Source organism: Anabrus simplex, chromosome 7, assembly GCF_040414725.1.
Source record: "Anabrus simplex isolate iqAnaSimp1 chromosome 7, ASM4041472v1, whole genome shotgun sequence".
Taxonomy (NCBI): domain Eukaryota; kingdom Metazoa; phylum Arthropoda; class Insecta; order Orthoptera; family Tettigoniidae; genus Anabrus; species Anabrus simplex.
In genome coordinates this window covers 163,958,921-163,984,608 of record NC_090271.1, presented here as the reverse complement: position 1 = coordinate 163,984,608, position 25,688 = coordinate 163,958,921, and the positions used below count along the sequence as shown (strand labels likewise).

The window sequence follows — 25,688 nt, the reverse complement described above, 5'->3', positions numbered from 1 at the left end:
TTGGAAAAATCACAGCAATGGTCAATAAGGAAATAACCAACTTAGCTCAGTGTAGGAGTTTTAAGAAGCAATTTAATAATGATAACGCCGTTGAATGTGAATACTGCTATGGTGGGCTGACGAAGGGTGATCTTGGCGTAATAAAACGGAAAATCTACAAGCTCACTTGGTTATGCCAAATACACTATACACAATATTGGACACTTCCATATTCTCCTGTATTAAGTTGAAAGACATATTGACAGTGGCGCACCTTACGCCTGATCTTAAACATCAGGCGGCAAGATAGAAACTACAAAAGCTGCATGTTAAAATTGATAGAAATAATGAAACTAAATAATGATTTTTGCTTTGTTCTACTACGAAAGTTGAATGTTAATACTGATAGAAATAATTAAACTCAATAAGATGATGTTTCATTTACATTACAAAATTTACATGTGTTTCACAATATTTTTCTAGAGTCTTATATCTTTTAATATATTTTTATGGAAAAGGAATATTTTAATAAATTTAGTTAGCAGCGAAACTCCGCTACCTAATTATGTGCAAAAAAACAACATAATTTATTAACGAATTGCTAAAAAGGTAACATTTATATTCTTTCTATGTTAACGTTTTATGTTTAACATTGTTTGTATTGTTGTTTACCTTGTTTGTGTTTGTTGTATATATTTGTAAAAAGAAATAACAATTAGAACAAAACAATCTTATAGAATTGCAAATTAACAATAAACAAAATCTTTAAAAATCTTTCTATTGTTCGACCGCCATTGTGGGTTTCTGTAACTTCTTCCTCTTCCGGAAATTCGTCTTTATAGTATTCTATAGTATCATCTTTGCTTTCTTCGCTAGAATTCTATAAAAATATTTTAAAATATATAAAACTCTAGAAAAATATTGTAAAACATATGGAAATTTTGTGGTGTAAGTGAAACACATCTTATATATAGTTAACCTGTAGAATTATTTAAAATATAGCTAAAATTTTTATTACAACTCACATTATTAAAAATAAATTTATTTTGATTATGTTAGATTTAGATAAATATTCTGTATTTGGTTGCATATTATATACTGTCTCTAATTGACCAATGCTTAATTCTCAATATATTTGTGTCTTTTATTCTTTTTTTAAACAAGTTGTTAGAATTATTACTAGAATGAGTGCCTTTCTACATACAGTTAAAAAACCTTTACCGATCTGTTTTTATTAATATATTATTCGTTTTGATATATATATATATCATCCTCTTAATCTTCATTTCCTATTTCCAGCTTCCCGGGTCAGGTTGCGAATCGAGGACCTCCATCGCTGCTGTCTCTCCACCACTTTTCTCCTTTTTTAAGTACATCTTCTGGTTTTTCTCCCCTCTTCTCTATGCACTCCCACACTGAATCTGTCCACCTCTTTTGGGGTCTTCCTCCTGGTATCTTTCCTGTTAACTTCTTTGAAAAAAACTTTTTTTTTTGCACTCTCTCTTCTCCCATTCTCATCATATGCCCATACCTCGTTGGCTTTGTTGTTTCTATCCGGTCTTGAAGTTTCAAGATTCCTGTCCTTTTCCTTCTCTCTCCATTTCTAATTCTATCCTTTCTGGACTTGCCCTCGATACTTCTGTTAGGAATTTCATCTTCGCTGCCTGTATTCTACTCTCGTGTTTTGTTGTAGTCCACGATCCAGCTGCATAGGTTAGTATGGGTTCATAATAGGTTGAATATAATACTTTCTTACATTTCTTTTTGACATCTTGGTTCCACAAAATACCCCTTACACTCCAATAGAAGCTATTTGCTTGTTGTATTCTTTTCCCAATTTCCTCTGTTATCGTTCCATCTTCTGTGATCGCACTTCCCGAGTACTTGAAACTTTTAACCATCATTCAGTTTTATCTTTCCCCTTCCTTCCTTCCTTCCTTCCTTCCTTCCTTCCTTCCTTCCCTTTGTCATCGCTATTGTTTTACTTTTCTCTGTGCTTACTTTCATCCCAAATTTTTCTATCTCTTGATTCCATACATCTACTTGTTTTTGCACTTCCATTTCATCCTCACCCCATATCACTATATCATCTGCGAACAACATGGCTTTTGTTGCCTGTCTTCCCAATCTCTGTTTAATGCTCTTATGAATTTCATTCATGAATTTCGCATATATGAACAGCATCTGTGGATGGATAGGACAAACTGTAGGAGGCTCGTACACAACCGCACCCGGCTTCCTGGAGCAAAGAAATGATGATGATGATGATGATGATGAATTTCATCCATGACTATGATGAATAGTATGGGGGATAGTACACTTTCCTGTCGGAGACCAGTTTCAACTTTTAACCATTTTGTTTTTCCTATACTAGTCTTCACACTACTAACACAATTTTTGTACATAGCTTTTATCATTTGCACTTCCACTCTGTTAACTTGTTTTTTCCTTAATGTGTCCCATACCAACTGTTTGGACACACTGTCATAAGCTTTCTCAATGTCAATAAATGTCATTACTATGGGTGGTGTGAATAAAAATGAGCACGCACTTATTACTCGCGAATTTAGAGCAGGCACTCGCAATGAGATTAATAAAAACTTCCTGTCGGAAGCAGTCGCTCACAGCAGACCTGTGACCTTGAGCACACACTCCAGTCGCTTGAGTAGCAGAGTGGGCGCTCCAGATTTCTGGTGAATAAAGATAAAGCAGGCACTCTTTCCGGTAAGCGCCTGCTCATGTTTCCTTGAGCTAACTCAGTAGGTGACTCCAAATGATAGTGTAAAGTTCAATAGCATGGCAGAGGTTATGGTGGTGGTTAATCAGAAAATAAAATTATATAAACTTCGCAGAGAATCATCTCAACTTGATTACAGAGTGTTATAAAGATGCAGTAAGGAGCATGCTGAAGAGCCTCCGTGCTCAGACGGCAGCGCGACGGCCTTCCACCTTTGGGTTCCGTGGTTCAAATCTCGGCCACTCCAGGTGGGATTTGTGCTTGACAAAGCAGAGTCATCTTTTATTCCAGCAGCACTCTCCAGTATCATTATATTTCATCTGTCAGTCATTAATCATTGCCCCAGAGGAGTGCGACAGGCTTTGGCAGCCGGCACAATTCCTATACTCACCGCTTCATTCATTCCATTCCTGACCCGGTCAGATGACTGGAAACAGGCTGTGCATTTTCAAGGAGCATGCTGAATGGTTAGTGGTGCATTTCCTTGGACACTCCAAAGAAACAAGAGGTGGTGCGCTAACAAATGAAGAAAAAATGTAAATGTTTTTGCGTTATGTTGGTGACCCTGGGTTTCACAGTGGAGTTGGTAAAGACATCTCGGAGAACTGTGTCAAAAACATATTCGCAGGTTTTGACATGAACAGAAATGAAAGCAGATTATTAGATAAAATTCCAACAAATGTTGCTTAGATGCAGGAAGCACGGGCTAAGTGGCAAGAACGTTTGAGCTTCCCTTATGCTGTTGGCACTGAAGACTGTACTCGTGTACAAATTCAGAAGCCACACGTTCATGGGAATGACTACATTGACAGAAAAGGCGTCCCTAGCATTAATGTACAGGCCATTTGCAATGGAAAGGAAGAATTCAACCAGTGTAGGTGTACCACAGCCTGACTCTGTCTATGGTTCCCGAATTTGGAGAAACTCCAATGTTTGAGTTATGCCGCCTCTGTAGCAAGTCGAAGGGATGACAACTTCTGCAGATCTTACAACTTGCTTACGTCACGCCGACACAGATAGGTCTTATGGCGACGATGGAATAGGAATGAAGTAGGAGTAGGAAGGGAGCGGTTGTGGCCTTAATTAAAGTACAACCCCAGCATTTGCCTAGTGTGAAAATGTGAAACCATGGAAAATCATCTTCAAGGCTGCTGACAGTGGGGATCGAACCCACTATCTCCGAGATGCAAGCTCACAGCTGCGCCCACTTAAGTGCACGGCCAACTCATCCAGTCCTGCAGATCTGGCTCCTTAAAAATTTCATTCAATTGTCAATATATTATTTTCATAATAATTAATTTTTGTTATTTACGTTATAGGCCTACCATTTTCCTCAATTTATTAATGTCGTAATATTCAGGCTGTGATTTCCTACCTTTCAGACCGCCGATGGTAGGGTTATTCTCCCCCTGCATCAGATTTATCAGCCGCTTCTCCCAGTATTTTAACGATATGCATTTGTTTCCCGTATGCTTTAATTCTACTTTATATTGCAGTCTTTTCATGTTTTGTAATTTTTTACCAACACTTGTTGGACGGAAATTCTTCTTCCCCTTCTACCACTTTTCCCACCTCTGTGGGGTCCTGGGTGCGAATCGTGTCGCACATGTAGATTTGGCCCTGTTTTTTACGGCCGGATGCTCTTCCTGTCGCCAACCTTAGATGGAGGGATGTAGTCACTATTGCGTTTTTATGTGATGGTTAGTAGCGTAGTGTGTTGTGCGAATATGAAGAGGAAAGTATTGGGACAAACACAAAAACCCAGTTTCCGGGCCAGAAGAATTAATCAGAGGCGATTAAAATCCCCGACCCAGCCGGGACCCTCTGAACCGAAGGCCTTAATGCTGACCATTCAGCCAATCAGACAGTTGTTGGATGGAAATGTTTAAGTTAAATTTAGCGAGCAGTTCACACTGAACTGCATTTATTACACTTGTTTTCTTGTGCTTCTTATCCGGTAACTGTGACTTTGAAAACATAATCGTATGTTCCTTTAAAATGGAGATAAAAGCGGACTGGAATTCCACACTGTCATCTGCCATGTTAAGCATTAAACTACTCAGAAGTCATCGAAGTGTTATCACAGTCTAAGGTGTTATATACATGGCACGTGCACGACCTTGATCAGTGACACTGAGTGGCTGCTCCAGACACTCGAGTGTACGCTGTGCTTCCGCTCTATATTTTTATTCACCGCAAATGCGGAGTGGAAGCTCACCGGCAGGAAGACACTCAGGCACTCAGCGAGCACACGCTCACTCGCTTAGACTCATTTTTATTCACACTACCCTATGTCTTTTCCAAACTTCCATCTTTCCTCCATCATATGTCAGTTGCAACCATCATAAGGTTTGGAGATGCAAGTTGCTAAAAGTGAACACACAGGTAAACCAACATGATAGCTAATGGAGTATGTGGCAAGGTGGCTAGGATCCCCTAAGAGGGTGAATGGTTACTTCATGTTGTCAGGAAAGAAAAGTGAACAGGGGTCACCCTTCAAAATAAAAATGTTACTAACAAAATAAAGATCAGGATAACTTGGATACAATGAAATTATGACAAATTAAAAACATTTTCAGTGATGTGGGTTGGCCAGCATGTGTTACCAGCAAAAGTAATTCAAAACACACGTTAAACAAAACAAAATTAGATCAGAAACAGGAGCAATTACAAACACCAAAGAAATTCAATTAATTCAAAAGAAATTAAAGTGGCTTACAGGATTGCATACTACATTATTAAGATGCAAGGGCTAATTTAAAGTGCTCCCATACCAAAAACACTTCTAGTATGGAGCAGATAATAATTTAACGTACATCGAGGGACGCTGAACTATGGGAGGCAATCTTGAAGGAAAATTATGTTAATTACACAGTTCATAAAACCAAAAGAAAAGGGGGAATTGCCTCCAAAACAAAGTAATGTTGACTAACTGTAAAGCTAAATCATTTCGATGAACATATTGGTGAATGCCGATGTCTCCTAAAAGGAAAAGGTTACGTGGAATTTAAATTGCAATATGGTTTACGTCGCACCGACACAGATGAGTGGCGACGATGGGACAGGAAAGGGCTAGGAATGGGAAGGAAGTGGCTGTGGCCTTAATTAGGGTTCAGCCCCAGCATTTACCTGGTGAGAAAATGGGAAACCACAGAAAAGCATCTTCAAGGCTGCCGACAGTGGGGTTCGAACCCACTATCTCCCGAATACTGGAATTTAAATTAAGAACAAAAAATAGAACAAGTTCCAAACAGAGATACCCTTAGGTGATTGGTTCCTAGATTGAGTTTGGTTAGGAAAATGCTAGATTTTGTAGGTGAAAATGATCAATATTAACAGTAGAGAAATTGGCTGAATTTTGGGAAATTTGGGACCAAGAGGAAGACCAAGAGACAGGTGGATAAAAGGAGTGGAAGAGTGTGTACAGAGAAGAGGAGAGGACTGGGCAAGCATGACTAGAGAGAAGTGGTGGGAAGACAAGAGGAGATGGACAGGCTTATATTACAAGCAGACCTGGCCAACAGCTGGAAACTGCAGATGCAGATGATGATGATGGAAGAAAGTAGAACTGGCTGAGTCAGCAAAGAGGATGCATCTGGATGTGCTAGGAGCAAGTGATATTCGGGTAAAGGGAGATAACGAGGAAGAGATAAGAGATTATAAAGTGTACTTGACGGGTGTTAGAAAGGGAAAGGCAGAGTCTGGGGTAAGGCTTTTTATCAGGAATACCATTGCATGCAACATAGTTCCTGTTAGGCACCTAAATGAGCGGATGATGTGGGTTGATTTGTCATTTGGAGGAATTAGGACTAGAATTGTCTCCGTGTATTCACCATGTGAGGGTGCAGATGAGTATGAAGTTGACAAGTTTTATGAAGCATTGGGTGACATCGTGGTCAGGGTCAACAGCAAGGATGGAATAGTGCTAATAGGCGATTTTAATGCGAGAGTTGGAAATAGAACTGAAGGATACGAAAGGGTGATTGGTAAATGTGGGGAAGATATGGAAGCTAATGGGGATGGGAAGCATTTGCTGGACTTCTGTGCTAGTATGGGTTTAGCAGTTACGAATACATTCTTCAAGCATAAGCCTATTCACCGCTACACATGGGAGGCTATGGGTACCAAATCCATAACTATATCTTAACCGACGTTGAATTCAGGAAATCTGTTAGGAATGTAAGAGTTTTCCGGGTATTTTTCGATGATACAGACCACTGTCTGATCTGTAGTGAACTAAGTATCTCTAGGCCTAGAGTAGAGAAAGTGAAATCTGTCTGTAAACGAATAAGGGTAGAAAATCTCCAGGACGAGGAAATTAGACAGAAGTACATGGCTATGATTAGTGAAAAGTTTCAAACAGTAGACAGTAAGCAGGTTCAGGATATAGAAAGTAAATGGGTGGCATACATGGATACTGTAGTAGAAACAGCAAGGGAATGCCTAGGAACAACTGTGTGTAAAGATGGGAAAAGGCGAACATCTTGGTGGAATGATGAAGTGAGAGCAACTTGTAAACGTAAAAAGAAGGCTTATCAGAAATGGCTCCAAACAAGGGCCGAGGCAGAGAGGGATTTGTATGTAGATGAAAGAAACAGAGCGAAACAAATAGTTGTTGAATCCAAAAAGAAGTTGTGGGAAGATTTTGGTAATAACCTGGAAAGGCTAGGTCAAGCAGCAGGGGAAACCTTTCTGGACAGTAATAAAGAATCTTAGGAAGGGAGGGAAAAAGGAAATGAACAGTGTTTTGTGTAATTCAGGTGAACTCATAATAGATCCCAGGAAATCACTGGAGAGGTGGAGGGAATATTTTGAACATCTTCTCAATGTAAAAGGAAATCATCCTGGTGGTGTTGCGAACAGCCAAGCTCATGGGGAGGAAGAAAACGATGTTGGTGAAATTACGCTTGAGGAAGTGAAAGGATAGTAAATAAACTCCATTGTCATAAAGCAGCAGGAATAGATGAAATTAGACCTGAAATGGTGAAGTATAGTGGGAAGGCAGGGATGAAATGGCTTCATAGCATAGTAAGATTAACATGGAGTGTTGGTAAGGTACCTTCAGATTGGACAAAAGCAGTAATTGCACCTATCTATAAGCAAAGGAACAGGAAGGATTGCAACAACTATAGAGGTATCTCATTGATTAGTATACCAGGCAAAGTATTCACTGGGATCTTGGAAGGGAGGGTGCGATTAGTCGTTGAGAGGAAGTTAGATGAAAACCAGTGTGGTTTCAGACCACAAAGAGGCTGTCAGGATCAGATTTTCAGCATGGACCATGTAATTGAAAAATGCTACAAGAGAAATAGGCAGTTGTGTTTGTTTCGTAGATCTAGAGAAAGCATATGACAGGGTACCGAGGGAAAAGATGTTCGCTATACTGGGGGACTATGGAGTTAAAGGTAGATTACTAAAATCAATCAAAGGCATTTATGTTGACAATTGGGCTTCAGTAAGGATTGATGGTAGAATGAGTTCTTGGTTGAGGGTACTTAAAGGGATTAGACAAGGCTGTAATCTTTCACCTTACCTGTTCGTAGTTTACATGGATCATCTGCTGAAAGGTATAAAATGGCAGGGAAATGTAGTAAGCAGTCTGGCCTATGCTGACGACTTGGTCTTAATGGCAGATTGTGCCGAAAGCCTGCAGTCTAATATCTTGGAACTTGAAAATAGGTGCAATGAGTATGGTATTGAAAATTAGCCTCTCGAAGACTAAATTGATGTCAGTAGGTAAGAAATTCAACAGAATTGATAGATTGGTGATACAAAGATAGAACAGGTCGATAATTTCAAGTATTTAGGTTGTGTGTTCTCCCAGGATGGTAGTATAGTAAGTGAAATTGAATCAAGGTGTCGTAAAGCTAATGCAATGCGCTCGCAGTTGAGATCAACAGTATTCTGTAAGAAGGAAGTCAGCTCCCAGACGAAACTGTCTTTACATCGGTCTGTTTTCAGACCACTTTGCTTTACGGGAGCAAAAGCTGGGTGAACTTAGGATATCTTATTCATAAGTTAGAAGTAACAGACATGCTGGTACAAACAGGTGGTAACAATGGCAGGAGGGTATGCAGAATGAGGAGATAAAGGCTAGTTTAGGAATGAACTTTGATGGATGAAGCTGTACGCATAAACCGGCTTCGGTGGTGGGGTCATGTGAGGGGAATGGAGGAGGATAGTTTACCTAGGAGAATAATGGACTCTGTTATGGAAGGTAAGAGAAGTAGAGGTAGACCAAGACGACGATGGTTAGACTCAGTTTCTAACGATTTAAAGATAAGAGGTATAGAACTAAATGAGGCCACAACACTAGTCACAAATCGAGGATTATGGTGACGCTTAGTAAATTCACAGAGGATTGCAGACTGAACGCTGAAAGGCATAACAGGAACTGTTCCAGCCCGGTACGTTATTTTAAAATTGCCGGAATATTGGAAAAGGGGCGGCGATAATATATGTTCGTATGCCCGACGTCTTGTGCGAGCGCAATACAAAGTTCCTCGTGGCGAGCTGGACACGTCACGAGCAATGAACCTGCGGGTGACGTCACTACCACATGTTGCATGCCTTTCTCTCGAATGTACTGAAAGAAAAATTTCTAACTTTTCAGCCGATAAAGACACAGAAATGAGGCATACATGATCGTGTAGCTCATGTTCTGAACGTAAACATATGTTAATTTCAATAAAATCCATCACGGTATTTAAAAGATAGGAGCAAGAAAGGAATCTCACGTCCCCCAGTGATGTGGCAAGCAACCTTGGGTTGTACGGGATATAAGCAGCAGGCCAGACCGTAGCAATTCAGTTCGCATTCTTCACAGCTGGCTCGCATGTCATGCTGCACACGATGAGTCGAACTCAGTAGTCATACTGCCGGACATCGTAATACTTGTATAATTTCAACTGCAAGTTGACACTCACAGTAGTTTTTGTGAATACCAGTGAGTAACTTATAAATTGTGGGACTTGCAATTCGTCCGACATTCAAACTTAGAAAATTAACGTGTGTATAACATCAAAGTCATAAGACTTGTAATATTTCACTAATATTTGAACTTGACAAATGTCTTAATTTTCGTGTGAATAACCATAACAAACTTGAAGTTAGCATGACTACTTTACATTGTAATGGTCTTGGACTGTTTCAACTTTGAATATCATGAGTGTAGATTGCAACACGCTTATTATTTTGAGTATTATTAAAGCCTAGAACACTTTAATTTGTGCCGAAAGACTGTTCCGCGTATCGTCATAACAGACTGTACCATTTAAAAACAACCAGTGTGGATAGACTGTATAATGAAATTCGTAATTCAGTGATATTGTGAAGTATAGGACTCTTACATGAATACTTGTAGAACTGTGATAGTGAGGAGCATTACGAGATATTACGAGAGAGAGCTATTTATTTCTTTACTGTGAAAGTGAGCCATGATAAACTGTGCTTCGAAAGAAAGTTATATTTTTCAATACGAACAGTGTGCAGTAAGTGTCAAGATGAACTGTGCAGGGAAGTGTATTTTCTCATCATAATTTACCATAATGGACAGTGCTCTGCCATATTTCTCATCCAGTGAATGGTGATTATTTATGGAATAGTGATAATCAGTTCTAACAGTACAAAATCAAATGGTGCACATCTTCAACCTAGTTAGTTGGACTTTCTCGTGTTAAAGCCACTCTTTTAGTAACATGAGAAATCCTGACTCAAGACGACGGAGATCCACGGAGAACGACGTAGATCGACGGAGATTTGATGCAGATCAACGTGGACTTGGTGCTACGAGTGACAGTTCCAGGGACGTGGTACTGTGGAACATCGTGGCGTTTGCTGTTAGCTGAGTTCCAGATTGCTGCTTGCAGAGCAGTATTCAACTGTTCGAGCTCAACAAGAAGGCGTATGTCAGGTGAAACCAGTGCTTTTTCCATTCAAAAATATAATTCTGACTTTGAACAGAACTTCTATAAACAGTGTCATTACTGATAAAGAACATCAAAAGCTCACTTATTTAATATTTCATAAACTTGGAAAATTAACGCTTTACTCTAATCAAAAGTAAAGACAGACTTTCAAATAACATTGTGCTTTCATAATGTCGTATTTTCTCCCTTATTGGAACTTTAGGATTTCAATTGAGTGTTTCATTCATAGTGAAAGTGTATCATAAACTCTTAATTTACGATATTTACGCCAAGTGCATAATACGTTAAAAAATAGGACAATACTCAGAACTTTATACCAGAAGATCAGATTTAATTTCAAGTGTTTCATATTTTAGTTTTGTGTGTTTACAAGAAAGAATTGCAGATTTTACTTTATTTAGTTTATGTAGAAAGCTTAATCTGAAATTGCAAGTGCCAATAGAAAAGACTTTAGGATTTCTTATTTACTTACAACATGCTTCATTCATAATTTATGCCATGAAAGTTATGATGGACATGACTGATTCTGAAAGACATTTGCAGATTTTACTTTATTTAGTTTATGTAGAAAGCTTAATCTGAAATTGCAAGTGCCAATAGAAAAGACTTTAGGATTTCTTATTTACTTACAACATGCTTCATTCATAATTTATGCCATGAAAGTTATGATGGACATGACTGATTCTGAAAGACATTATTCAGTTGAATTTTACTTCATCAACTTGATTTTTTGATATTCTGTTGTTAAAATTGGGATTTATTTTGTAGTAAATATCTATGATTCGGCGATGTAATAGGGTGACATTCCAGAGATTGAATAAAGGAAAGAAAGATATAATATCTATTATTTCGCTTTGCGATCCTCCCTCTCTGTACCTTCTCCTGAGGACTAGGCACCGCTTAGTAAGACCTCATGCTCTTGAAAATCAACTTTTCCTTTTACAGTATGTATGTCTCAATGAATTCCTGGATGAAATGTGGTTTTGAAAAGTTCACACAATACTTTCAGATAATCGGGTGTTCTTTGGGGGAAAATGTGTCATGCAATGCTTCTTGCACATACTGTGTAGATTTATAATGTTTCTCAAGTCTGTTGAAAGATATTCTGCTTAACTGATTTCTTCAGGTGATGTAAAATGATAGCAAACAACATTTTTGTAATCAGTGTGACTCCTTCAGCATCTTCCCTTTTTGGTTTTATTTTTGAGAGTGTCTTTCCCTGCCATCTGATTTTACAAATTTCAAAACTAAGTTACTTGATCTTGTATGGTGTAAAATTCTCCTGTAGTTTTTTGACAGTGTATGGGGCTCTGTTCTTGATCAAGGAGTGAAAGTGATCCCTTTCCCTTTCCATCGCCCTCCCTTGTTAGCATGCCTAGGAGAGCACTTTGCAATTCATTCAGTGTCGTAACAAAGTTTACAAAGAGTGTTTTTAACAAACAAACAAACATACATACATACATTGGTGATGGTGATTGTTTTAAGAGGAAGTACAAATTAAATAAATAAATTTAAAAACTTCATATATACTGTACATGCATCTTCATATAGACTCTTATGCTTTCAGCGTTCAGTCTGCAAGCCTCTGTGGAAACACCCCCACAATCCTCTGTTTGTAACTAGCTCCATGGCCTGGTTTAATTCTATGGCTGAGTCCTATTCTCATAGGTAATCTAACATCCTCCATTCATCCCACATGACCCCACCACCGAAACAGGTTTATGCATACCATTTCAGCCACCAAGTTCATTCCTAATGTAGTCTCTATATCATTATTCAGAGTACTGTCTGCCATTATTCCCATCTGTTTTTACCAGCAATCATTCTTGCTATATTCATGTTTGTCACTTCTAATTTATAAATAAGATACCCTGAGTCCACCCGGCTTTCACTACCATACAGCTAAGCTGGTCTGAAAACAGACTGATGTAAGGATAGCTGACTTCTTTCTTACAGAATACTGTTGAACGCAACTGCAAGCTCATTGAATTAGCTTCACTCACCGTGATTCAGTCTCCAGTTTTGTAATATCAACCTGACATTCAATTCACTTCTCGTAGATTTCCTCCCTACTGACAGCACTTTGGTCGTGGAAATGCTAATTTTCATATCATACAGTACTCACTACATCTATTTTCAAGTTCCAAGATATTAGATTGCAGGCTTACAGTGCAGTGCAGAGTGACCATGTGTGTTAGCACAGTACTTCTATGGAGCCAAGATCTGCATTCGGGAGACGTGTGTTCGAACCCTACCGTCGGCTCTCCAAATAATGAATATCTGTTGTTTCCAGTTTTCACTTCCAGGCAAATGCCGGGGCAGTTCCTATTTATAGGCAACAGCTGATTTCCTCCACCTCCTTACCCATTTACCACCACTCATTTCATGTCCATTAGTTCCTCAACTGAGGTTGGTGTCAGGAAGAGCATCAGGCATAAAAATATGCCATATAAATTCATCTCACCTCATTCCTGAGCCTGTATCAAGAAACGGGACTAAGGGGCAACAGACAATTTACTGCCCCTCTTCATGTTCCAAGATACTAAATTATAAGCTTTCAGCACAGTCTGCCTTTAAGACCAACTTGCAGGCCAATCTGCTGACTAAATTTCCACCTAACTGAATCCCTCCTTCCCACTAAATATCTTTCAGTCAATGATCTGTGTGAACTATAAACAACAGCCTTCTCTAACCCCTGTAAGTACCTTGAACCAAGAAATTTCCAATCTCATTGAAATCATTTAAGAAAAGGCTAGGAAAACAACAGCTAGGGAATCTGCCACTTGGCTGACTGCCCTAAATGCAAATCAGTATTGATTGATGGAAGTTTATTCTATCATCAATTCTCACTATAATCCATTTGTCAAAACAAGTGCCTTTTGATTGACTTTAATAATATACACTTAATCCCATAATCCCTCAGTACAGTTAACATCTTTTCCCTAAGTACTCTTGTCATTTGCCTTCTCTAGATCTACAAAACATAAACATGACTGTGTATTCCTCTCGTAGCATTTTTCAATTACCTGGCACATGCTGAAAATCTGATCTCAGCAGCCCCTCTATGGTTTGAAACTGTTCTAATTTTCGTCCACTTTTGCTCAGTTATTGATTACATCCTGCCTTCCAAAATGCCAGTAACCTTGCCTGGTATATCGATCAATGAAATACCTTTATAGTTGATAAAATCCTTCCTGTTCCGTTGTTTATAGATAGGTGCAATTACTGCTTTTGTCCAATCAGAAAGTACCTTGCTAACATACCATGTTAATCTTATTACTGTGTAAGCCATTTCATCAGTGCCTTCCCATTGTGTCACAATTTCAGGTTTAATTTAGTCTATTTTTGCTGCTCTATGACAATGAAATTCATGTACTGTCCTTTCAAGTTGAAGCGTAATTTCACTATCATTTTCTAACTCCACACAAGGTCGGTTACTCGCAACGTTGGCAGAATGATTTCCTTTCACGTTTAGATGATGTTCAGAATATTCCTCGGTCATCTATGATCTGCATTTTAGGGCTGTTGCCCAACTGGCAGATTCCCTATCAGTTGTTTACCTATACCTAGCCTTTTCTTAAACATTTTCAGAGAACTCTAAATTTTATTGAACAGTTTCCTTGATAAATTATTCCAATCCCTTACTCCTCATCTTATAAATGAATATCTGCCCCAAATTGCCCTCTTGAATTCCAACTTCATCTTCACATTATGATCTTTCCTACTTTTAAAACCTCCACTCAAGTGTATTTGACTACTAATGTCATTCCACGGCATCTCTCCACTGAGAGTTCAGAACATACCACTTTGTCGGGCATCTCGTCTCCTTATTCCCAAGTCTTCACAACCCAAAGTTTGCAACATTTTGGTAACATTACGCTTTTGTCGGAAATCACCAAGAACAAATTCTGCTGCTTTCCTTTTCCAGTTCTCGTATCAAGTAGTCTTGGTGTGGGTCTCTTACACTGGAACCATACTTTAATTAGGGTCTTACGAGACACTTACATGCCCTCTCTTTTACACCCTTACTACAACCCCTAAATACTGTTATAACCATCTTAAGAGATCTGTAACCTTTCTTTACAACATCATTATTGTGATTACCCCAATGAAGATCATTGCTTATATTACCACCTAGGTACTTCGAGTGATCTCCATGAGGTAGGCTATTTTCTCTCCATCAACACAATAATTAAAGCTGAGAGGACTTTTCCTCTTCATGAAACTTACCTGATTTTTCATTTCATTTACAATCATACCATTGTCTGCTGTCTATCTCGCAACATTGTCAAGTCTTTTTGTAGTCACTCGCAATCCTGTATGGTATATGCTCCATGTGTTAATGGGAGAAATGCACCGTTGCACTGTGTGTGGCGAACATTATAGGTTATCGTATTTCTCCACACAATCTGCTGTAGTCTCGCCGTGTGTTGTAGTGGCTGACTAAATAACAGTGGGACTTTAGAGTGTTTCATAAGACAGCTGTCAGCCTCATTCTTCCAGTCTTGCAGAAAGTGATCATATTTACAAGAAAAAAGTTTGCTGGAAATAGCAATAGAGTAATTTATTTATTTATTTATTTATTTTATTTATTTATTTATTTATTTATTTATTTATTAATTAAAAACAAGTTTTTCACCACTCTGTCATTTCTGTGATTAGAGATTGAGGTCTGTTTACACATTCCACTAAACGGTATTCAGAGCATGGATTACTGCATTTCTTGCAAACGCAATCCTCCTTGGGTTCATGGAATGGCTCATTCTGGCAGATCCTTCCATGAAACCCATGGACAGCAAATCATATATGTAGATGTCGAAGTTTGAAATTCAGTCCCTTCCAAATTTCTGACTTTTTTGATCTACCGGAAATGCATGCATATAAAACTATCATCGAGGAGAGACGGAAAAAAGCCGAGATACCCCAAGAAATAATTGAGACTGAGGCAATGGTGCTTTATGTCTTCCATGTAGAAGGTTTCCTGTGTTATTTTCTTGAGAATTTTGATATTGAGACAGCTCTCTTAATAAATCTCGCTTTGACGCTTTCTAGCTTCGAAAGGCCAAATTAATTGAATACCATATGTGGCAGTCAGCATAACTTAAATTTTGAATAGTTTCATCGCTGTTGATAGGGATAGGTTTTGGATTTGGGGATGTCTTGTGAGACTTCCGTTGCTGCCGTAGCTCGCTGCTGTACACGTAGGGAGAAAGCCGTTTCAGTAGTTTGTAATACGACGCCCAGGTATATGAAGTTGGATACAAATTCTGAAGGTTCTTCTCCACATTTTAGTTGATCCATATTAGATAGCCTTCCTCCCCTTCTAAATTTCGTAGCCTTTGTTTTGGAACTATTTATTTCCATAGAATTATCTTTCGCCCATACCCTAATGTTCTCCATGGCAGTTTGTAGGTCCTCACGGTATCTTGAGAGGATAACAATGTCATCCACATACATAAGCACTTTGACTGATCTTGAATCTATAAATTGCCCAATATCAGAGGTCATTACGTAAAGAGAATTGGACTCATCGGATCCCCTTGTAGAACACCACCCTTGGTTTGAGTGATACTCTTCAACATGGTGATGCCATCATACATTGTTATATAGTTAAAATCGATTTCAATGTTTCTAATTCACTATTGGAAGTGCCTAATATGTTTTCCAACTTATGCATAAGTATCCTTATGTTAATACTGCAAATGCCTTAGAATAGTCTATATAGATTGCATACAGCGGTCTACCAGGTTGCGCTAAGGTCGTTATTATTTCTTGCACAAGATCCTGCACAGCCTGTAGAGTCGATTTCCCCAGGGTAAAGCGGTATTGATTTGATAGTATGTTAGCACGTAGACTTTGTTCCATCCGTCTTAGAAGGAGTTTGGAGGTTTTGAACATATCATTTTCCAGGGCAATTCCCTTGTAAGAGTTTGGATCCTCCTCCTTCCCTTTTCCTTTGTAGATCACAACTTGAGTGTCTTCCTCCATTGATCTGGAATTTACTTATGTTTTAGGCATTCGTTGAATAGGCATGTTAGCGGATCTAGCAGGTCATGGAGTGTGTCTTAAATGTTCTATATAAATCCCATCAGGTCCAGCCTCTTTGTTATTTTTCTCATTGCTTATAAGGCGGCTGACCTCCTCCTGTTGTGATTGGGCGCGTGTCTTGGATGTTTGTTAGTTGCGGAGTGAAGCCATTTGTGCTTATGTTAGTTTCTCCAAGAAGATGACGAAAATGTGACTACGATTGCGACATGTTTACGAGAGTAGTTGATGCTTGATTCTTTGAGTACTTTAAGATTTTATAAGGCTTCGCTTCTGCCTCAAATAATAACTTCTGTTCTATATAATAATTGCTAATGTGATAAGAGAAATATTGGTTCAGTAGCTACCCTACCATTTCACGATAGAGGCAACGTAGCGATTTGTTTTACAGTAGTGGTGATTATGAGATTGAAGTTCATGAACACATTCAACAATGCTGTTTTTAGAAAAGTAGTTTTGGCCTGTTCCTAATATATTAATCAAGATTTTACTGCAGCCAATGGCCATTAAAATATGTTTACACGACTAATTACATCAAACAGAATTTGGTTAGTCCCATCTGTCTTTTAGTACACGTCATTACATGTTTCTAATATATCATATCATGTTAGCGGAAGTAAAAGCTGCTAGAATGTGTGTTCTTTATTCCTTGTTCAATAGTGGGGTTGTTTTTTATATTTTTTACATTTGATATTATAGGCTTTGTGTAAATGAGTGAATATTTATATAATACAATACTTATATCAAACTTGTGTGTTCAACAGACGGAAAAGCTTTTAAGTTAAAACCCTGTGAATGGTCTTGCCCTCGCATCTCAAACGCGGGTAAAGAGAAATGTAACAAGAGGTGTAGATCAGAAGAACTTTATCCTATAAAAAATGCAGAGGCTTAATGTTCGACCAATTTAAATTCCTGATTTTGAAATCTCATGGCCATTATTTAAAAAAAAACTTTGCATCAGTAGAAAAAATCAAAATCGCTCCAAGTTGCCAATGAATGATTATTTACATTATTTATAGCACCAGTGATGAAGTCCAGATGTAATGGTTAGCACTATTAGCAACCTTCCTTGGGTTCCTGGTTTGATTCCTGATACTGCCAGAAATGCAAGATTGGCTTTAGTGCTGGTGCTGTTACGTGGTTAAAACAGTATATCCAGCTCATTTCCACTAGGGCTGTGCCTGAAAAGATTTGCACCACCTTGGGGCGAGGACACGAATTTACGTATGATTACGCATTTGTAAAATAATGTATTTCTGTGAGCTATTGGTATTGTGTAATGTAGGCCTATTTCTGTAATGATATTTCTATAGACTGCATTTTGAAATTAATTGTGTGGTCGTGACAGAATACTTTAACATTCAACATGTTGCTTTGTATTGAAATACGATTATTTATTATTATTATTATTATACTGCCTATCATTAAGACTACGGTCGTATGTTGGGTATTCAGCCCGAAGGCTGGTTTGATCATCCACAGCTCTGCCAACAGATATAAAAGATAGCCTAGGTGTCACTGAAGAAGAGGCATACTAGGGAAATGCAGAGTGAGGTAGTTTCCCGTAGCTTTCCTCACAGAGCCAGAAGTTGCTATTAGCTATCAGTCTGCCAAGTCCACTGAAATGCATGCACCAACTGACCCTATGAGTGATATTTTTGTACCATTCATAACAGGGACTGGCTACATAAGGAATGGTATTACTAGTATCGCTCATACCTCAGTCACTTTAATATTGTCAAAGCCAAGGATAAGACTGAGACAGGTCAATGAAAGTAACAAATTTATTCTGACCCATGCCAGAAGACATAGTGCACTGTAAATACTTCAGTAGTGTGTCTACTAGTCTGCTTTAAAAAAGATGGCCTACTGCAGCTTTGCAAATATAAGATTGCTATAATAATTGTTTGTAATTGTTAACCTATTTGCAAAAACTTTAAAATAAGTTTTGTAAAGTTATTTTGTACACCCCTGTGAGCTTGCATCCGGAAGATAGTGGGTTCGAACCCCACTCTCGGCAGCCGTGAAGATGGTTTTCTGTGGTTTCCCATTTTCACACCAGGAAAATGCCGGGGCTGTACCTTAAGGCCACAGCTGCTTCCTTCCCACTCCTAGGCTTTTCCTATCCTATCATTGCCATAAGACCTATCTGTGTCGGTGCGACATAAAGCAAGTTGTAAAATAAAAATAATAATAATAATAATAATAATAATAATAATAATAATAATAATAATAATAATAATAATCTAAATTCAGCACTAAAAATGATTGAAAAATCACACGTACTCCAGCTCCTTACAGTCAGTTATTGATGAACATGCCTCTAAGTAGTTCTCATAGTATCCACCTGCAGCCGCATGGAGCCTATATAATCTGCAAATAGCCTCATTTATAAGAAAACATAAGTGTCCATTAATATTGCCCTTTGAGACCCCCTTCTTAATTATTACTGGCCCTGGGTATCTGTATGTTCCACTTATCTCCATCAGATAAACTTCACCTAGCCTAATTCTCTGAGTTATGTTTTCTAGAAATTTAGCCATCCATTCAAATACACTTTTGTCTAGTTGGTCATTAATCTCTGTGATCTACCCCATCAAAAGCCTTCAATAGGTCAACAGTGATACAGTCCCATTGACCACCTTAGTCTAAAATATCTGTTGTATCTTACTGGAATCCTAGAAGTTAAGTATAATAGTGTGTTGTGGATGTGATGCCCTTAACCCTTCCAAATGAAATGGTGATATGCCTTATGCAACTGCTAATCCCATACTAGTACAGAAGTCCTATAAATGCTTCCTATTCCTGTTAGCTTCCCTGTCTTCCCCACATTTACTCATCACCTTATATCCTTCAGTTCTATTTCCAACTACTGCATTGAAATCATCCACCGTCATATACCCTAACCGTGGTGTTGATCTTGACTACGATGTCTCTGAATCCTGCATATAACTTGTCAACTTCATCCTCATCTGCACCCTCACATAGTCTGAGACAGTTCTCATCCTAATTCCTCCAACTCTTAAATCTACCCACATCATTCACTCATTTACATGCCTAACAGAAGCTATGTTGCATGGAGTAGTATTCCGGATCAACAGTCCTGTCCCACATTCTGCCCTTCCCTTTCTAACACCTTCTCTCTTTGATACCTACCCTTACCTGAACATCATTAACTCCTAACACAACAGATGCATCCTCTTTGCTGACTTAGCTAGTTGTACTTCTTTCTTTCTTTCTTTCTTTCTTTCTTTCTTTCTTTCTTTCTTTCCTCCTTTCTTTCTTTCTTTCTTTCTTTCTTTCTTTCTTTCATAAGCCCCATTAATATTAATAGCTCCCATCGAATTCCATTTGGTTTGCCAAGTTGTTTCCAAGGAATCCCTTGTCTGTTGAGTGAAAGTGGGTCCAAGGCTTGCTTAAAATATTCTGAGTTTGGTCAATTCTATGAAGCAAGATGCTACCTTATTTTTGTTATGGGGAAAAGGAAAGTGTGAGAGATAACCAGTTATGAAAAGTTGGTGCTCTAAAGAATTGGACCGCAATCCTCACAGAATGCACGTGGAAATTACATGGAAATTGAACCTCCCTCCATCCACACTGAGCACTATACTAAGCAGGAGAAAAGAAATTGAACATGTCAAAAGAAAACGAATTTGTGAGGGTCAGCTTTCCGAGCTGGATTGGTGGTACTGAAAACTGAACTGGATTCAACAAGCCTGTGCATCTAATATCTAACACGATGGAACTGTGGTTCGAGCCCCGTCGCCATAAGACCTATCTGTGTTGGTGCGACGTAAAGCCCCTAGCAAAAAAAAAAAAAAAAAGTGGTTCGAGCCCAGGAAGTTGTTCAAAGGTGGTTTGGCTTCTTTTACATCTGGGATACAATAATTTTTTGTGAAATCTGCTGGGATTCGGTTCATGAAAACACAGTAAGAATCTGTGTCAATAAAGCTATCTTGTTGCCTATGACATTATGCCCACAAGTGAAAACATAGTGGAAGCAGATGATTGGCATGAGGTAGTGTGGGAGGGAGACAATATAACATTTTCTGACTATACAGAATGTGACAACAGTGTCTTAGTTTGTCAGTCTACAATTCTTGGCAAAATCTGATCTGAGAAGCTAAAAGAGGAAAGTGATGACTGAGAGGATAAAACAGAACCAAAACCAGTATCTGTGCTGTCAAATGCCATAGAAGCAACAAATACTGTTTGAAGATTTGTGTCAAGCTTTGTTATTGGTGATAAGGCTGTATTTTCAAAGATGGATTTGGAAAAAGAAAGGGGGAAAAAAAGCAATTCACTCTGGATATGTATTTCAGTCCATAGTGCAATTAAATTTTTGAAAACTATTATTTTGCTCCCAGTATCAGGTGTCTAAATCTAAGCTGACCCTTCGTCGATCTCCTGTCTTCAAAAACTTTTAATATGACAGTGTGTTAATGTGTTTAATATGTTTGAGTAACTGCAGAAAGACCTTAACAGTGTTGTGAGATGGACAGCAGGCAAAGGTATTATGATGAACGGGGTTAAAAGCCAGATTTTTGTTTTACAAATTGGAAAAGTCCTCTGTTTTAATTACTGTGTTGATGGGGTAAATATTCCAGGTGGAAATCACTGTAAGTATCTAGGTGTAAATATATGGAAAGATCTTCATTGGGGTAATGACATAAATGGGATTGTAAATAAATGGTACAGATCTCTCGACATGGTTATGTGGGTATTTAGGGGTTGTAATAAGGATGTAAAGTCTCTGGTAAGAACCCAACTAGAGTATGGTTCCAGTGTATGGGACCCTCATCAGTATTACTTGATTCGAGAACTGGAAAAAGTCCAAAGAAAAGCAGCTTGATTTGTTCTGGGTGATTTCCGACAAGAGAGTAGCATTAAAAATGTTTGAAAGTTGGGTCTGGGAAGACTTGGGAGAAAGACGAACTGCTTAACTAACTGGTATGTTGCATGATATTATCCTCATTTTTCCGTATTGAAATTCAGTTAAAGTAGAACAATAAAAGTTTGATTTCCACCTATTCAATACTTTACAAGCAATTACAAAATTAGGATCTCATCCTTATTTTATTGCTATATTAAAAACATAGGACATGTTTCGTTCTATTGTTGAACATCTTCAGCTACATACATTTTTAACATGGTCAAAATTTGTAATACTGTTCTAATAACCTGCAACTATTGTTTATTGCTAACAGATTTAATCATAACTATTAAAATACTTTTGAATATAAAACACTATATATTACGTCGTCATTGTTAAAACAATATTACTATTTGTAGTGTTTGATATTTTAAAAATCTTGTTCTAAATTTGAATAACAATGTCATAAGTTAGTCAGATATAAATAACTTTACAATCTGTTTGATTTTGTTGATTTTCTTAAAACTATCAGTTGGAGACACATTAAAATCTTTTTGCTAGCTGGCGCGAGCATTACTACATCTTGTACTTTATGAATACAAAATCTTGGTGCTCTCTCAAAACAGTTGAGTTTGGTTGTGACTAATAATCTTTTCATCCATAAATTAACAAAGTGAAGCACACTGTTGATTATTATTTATTAATTTGTCTTAATTCAAATCTTTAATGTCCAATTGTTCAAATTCACGACTTGCTTTTAAACTTTACCAGTGTGGAGCAATTCTTCAAAACTTTATCATGAACTCTGTCAAATGGTGACAGTCCAGTTATGATGATAAGTAATTAGTAACTTACTCGAATTTTACGAAAGTAAGTTTGTTGACATCTCTGTAACAGGAAAATAATTTTGTTAAATAATGTTAGATGGTATTAAAAGTTGAAGAAGCTAATGTTGAAGGATCAGCACTTACCCTTTCTACTTCTGCCTGTATTTAACAATGACGACGTAATACATAATGTTTTTTATTCAAAAGTATTTTAATAGTTATTATGATTAAATCTGTTAGCAATAAACAATAGTTGCAGGTTATTAGAATAGTATTACAGATTTTGACCTTGTTAAAAATGTATGTAGCTGAAGATGTTCAACAATTGAACGAAACATGTCCTATGTTTTTAATATAGCAATAAAATAAGGATGAGATCCTAATTTTGTAATTGCTCGTAAAGTATTGAATAGGTGGAAATCAAACTTTTATTGTTCTACTTTAAGTGGTATGTTTCAAGCTGTCAGTGGAGAGATGGTGTGGAAGAACATTATTCGGCAAATAATTTTGAGTGGTGCTCTTTTAAGTAGGAAAGATCACAATATGAAGATAGTTAGAATTCAAGATGACAAATTGGGGCAAATATTCTTTTATAGGAAGGGGAATTAGGTATTGAAATAATTTACCAAGAGAGATGTTCAATAATAATAATCATCATCATCATCATCATCATCATCATTTCCCTTTATCCAGCTGTAGCCGGGTAGGGGCAAATATGGTTCCTCTCCATTTTCTTCGGTCTTTCCACCACTCCTCCTCCAACACTGTGTCCCAGTCCAGGTTTCTTCCTATAATACTGCGTTGGATTGTGTCCGTCCATCTCAATCGTGGTCGACCACGGCCTCTCCTTCCTTGCATTTGCATTTCCGTCATTTACGAAAATGCTAGGAAAACAACAGATAGGGAATCTGCCACCTGGGCAACTGCCCTAACTGCAGATCAGTGGTGATTGATTGATTGATTGATTGATTGATTGATTGATTGATTGATTGATTGATTGATTGATTGATTGATTGATTGATTAATATGTTTCAGTATATATTTCAGTTAATGAATACCAAATAACTAATGGAAGATGATGCAAATAAAGGTCAAAACATGTTCTAGTCTTTAACATGGTTGTTTAGTTTCATTCTTGTGTTGTGAACAGGTGAGGCCTCAAAAAATACATTATTTTCAAGAATTTTGTACAAATATGATGAAGTCATTATGGAACTAATGACAACATTTACTAGTTGCAAGGCTACATCTTTATCTGCAGTTGAGACCTGGGGAACGTGGTCTGCCAAAGCTTAAGCTCACCAGAAAGCTTATGAAAGATGTAGGCGGGGACCCTCGAGCACACAGAATCTTAGGCTACAGATCTCTTACAATCCTGAAAGGAAACTCTGCATGCATAATGGGCATGATTCCTAATTTTTCTAATCTAGACAAAATCTTTAACTGCCAAATTCTAGTAAAAATTATTGTAGCTCTATGACGTTACGTAAATAATTTTTGTAATTCATTGTAACAGATATGAGTTTTGGACTGAAACTGGACTACGACAAGGAAGGGTGCTGTCACCACTGTTATTCGTGATGGTTATGGACAAAATTGGTAAGAAGACAAAGGCAAAATACGAGGACAGGAAGCTGAAGGTATTGCTTTTTGCAGATAATATAGTGGTATGGAGACCAAACAGAGGATGTACAAGAGCAACTTGACATGTTGAGTGAGATTATTGAAAATTGTGGAATAAAAATCAGCAGGAAAAAGAGTAAGACTAGAGGAGAAAGGGTAAGGAAAGGAATTATAAAGGGACAAAACCATGAAATTTTGGACAGCTGTTCTTTGGAAGTGAACTGACCTAAGGCTGGATATGGAGATCACTAAAGGAATTCAACAGTGAAATGCATTCTACCAGAGTGTGAGAAGTGTGTTATGGAGGGAGGAAGTACCATTGAAGTGTAAAAAGGTGATGCATAAGATGTATTACTGCCCAGTACAGACATATTCACTGGAGACCCAGACACTGACAAAAAGACAGGAGAATAACATTCAGGCCAGTAAAATGAAATGTATAGGAAGTACGATAGGAAAAACAAGAAAGGACAGAGTAAGAAATGAGAACGTCAGGAAGGAAATCGGAGGGGAAAAGCTTTACGACAGAATGGTGAGGGAGATGTTTTGGTCATGATACGTGGATGGAAGAAGGATGCCGACCCAATTAGAACGGAAGGCAAGAGGGAGTCCCAGACTAAGGTGGTTGAAAATTATCAAGAATAATATAATATAAAAAAATGGAAGCTGGTTGAATTGGGGATCATGGAAAGGTGTCATAAACATCCCAACCTGGCAGGAGCTAGACAAGGGAAATGGATGATACATGAATGGTCACATGAAAAGGAGCCTGAAATTAAAATAATACATTATCCTTCTGGTGCTTTTTCACCTGTCTTTTTATTTTTCCTTCAGGCTCCTTTTCACAGAGCCACTCACGTATATATTTTTCTTAAACTTTTTTTTTTTTTTTTTAAGCATAGTAAATAAAGTGCATTAAAATTTTTCTTCATTGTCTGAGTGACACAGCAAATCCTCACCCAAAGATTTGAGATTGTACAAATGGTAAGTTATATCTTTGCAGTTGAGATTTTTAATGAAACCTTTTAAGTTTAACAGTTAACAGAAAATGCCAAACTTACTGGATCTTTCTTTCAAAGGGTGTGTATAATTTTTTTGTTTTAATGCAATTTTTAACTCTAGAATTGTCTCCATACCGTGAGCTTCTGGATGAGAGTCGCTGGGATCGACTGGTAGAACAATTTCGACAGGAGAATTACCGTCTCTTCCAGCTGGCATCGCAGTCTGTGTTCACTGTGGCTCTGCAGGCTGGCCTCTCTGCTCTCAAGACACCATATCCTTTTCAGCCATTATGTACTAAATAGATTGGTAGATTGGTTAGAGGATAAGTATAGAGAAACATCTTTTATAAACAAGTTTACTTGGAAAGGACATTGTGCTTTGTTTGTGGAGAGTAAGACCCACAGTTTTAAAAATATTTTTATGTCTCTTTGTTTGTGCTTACTTTCCATCGTAGTTATTTTTTGGGTCGATTATAAGTTGGTTTGCCAAATATAGGACTCAGTGTACATGAAAGTAAATTTCATTTTAAACTGAAGACAGTCCATCTATATACCGGCCATTAAAGGTCCTTGGAGAAATGGAAGGTAGAAGCTTCCACTCTCCATAACTCTGGCACTAAGTTAGCTCTGTGCCCATCCGCCTTTACCTCCATGTGGGTACTTGTTTTTTATGTA

The 25,688-nt window shown here is 37.9% G+C and overlaps 1 protein-coding gene across 1 annotated transcript in view; it reads left to right on the top strand.

Annotated features, from left to right (window-relative positions):
- The window catches only part of Kaz (Katazuke), a 127,750-nt gene that overhangs the window by 65,584 nt on the left and 36,478 nt on the right, over positions 1-25,688 (top strand). The window contains exon 6 of the mRNA XM_067151425.2: positions 25,135-25,285. Within this exon, the coding sequence (XP_067007526.1) occupies positions 25,135-25,285 (151 nt within the window). The remainder of the gene's footprint in view (positions 1-25,134; positions 25,286-25,688) is intronic.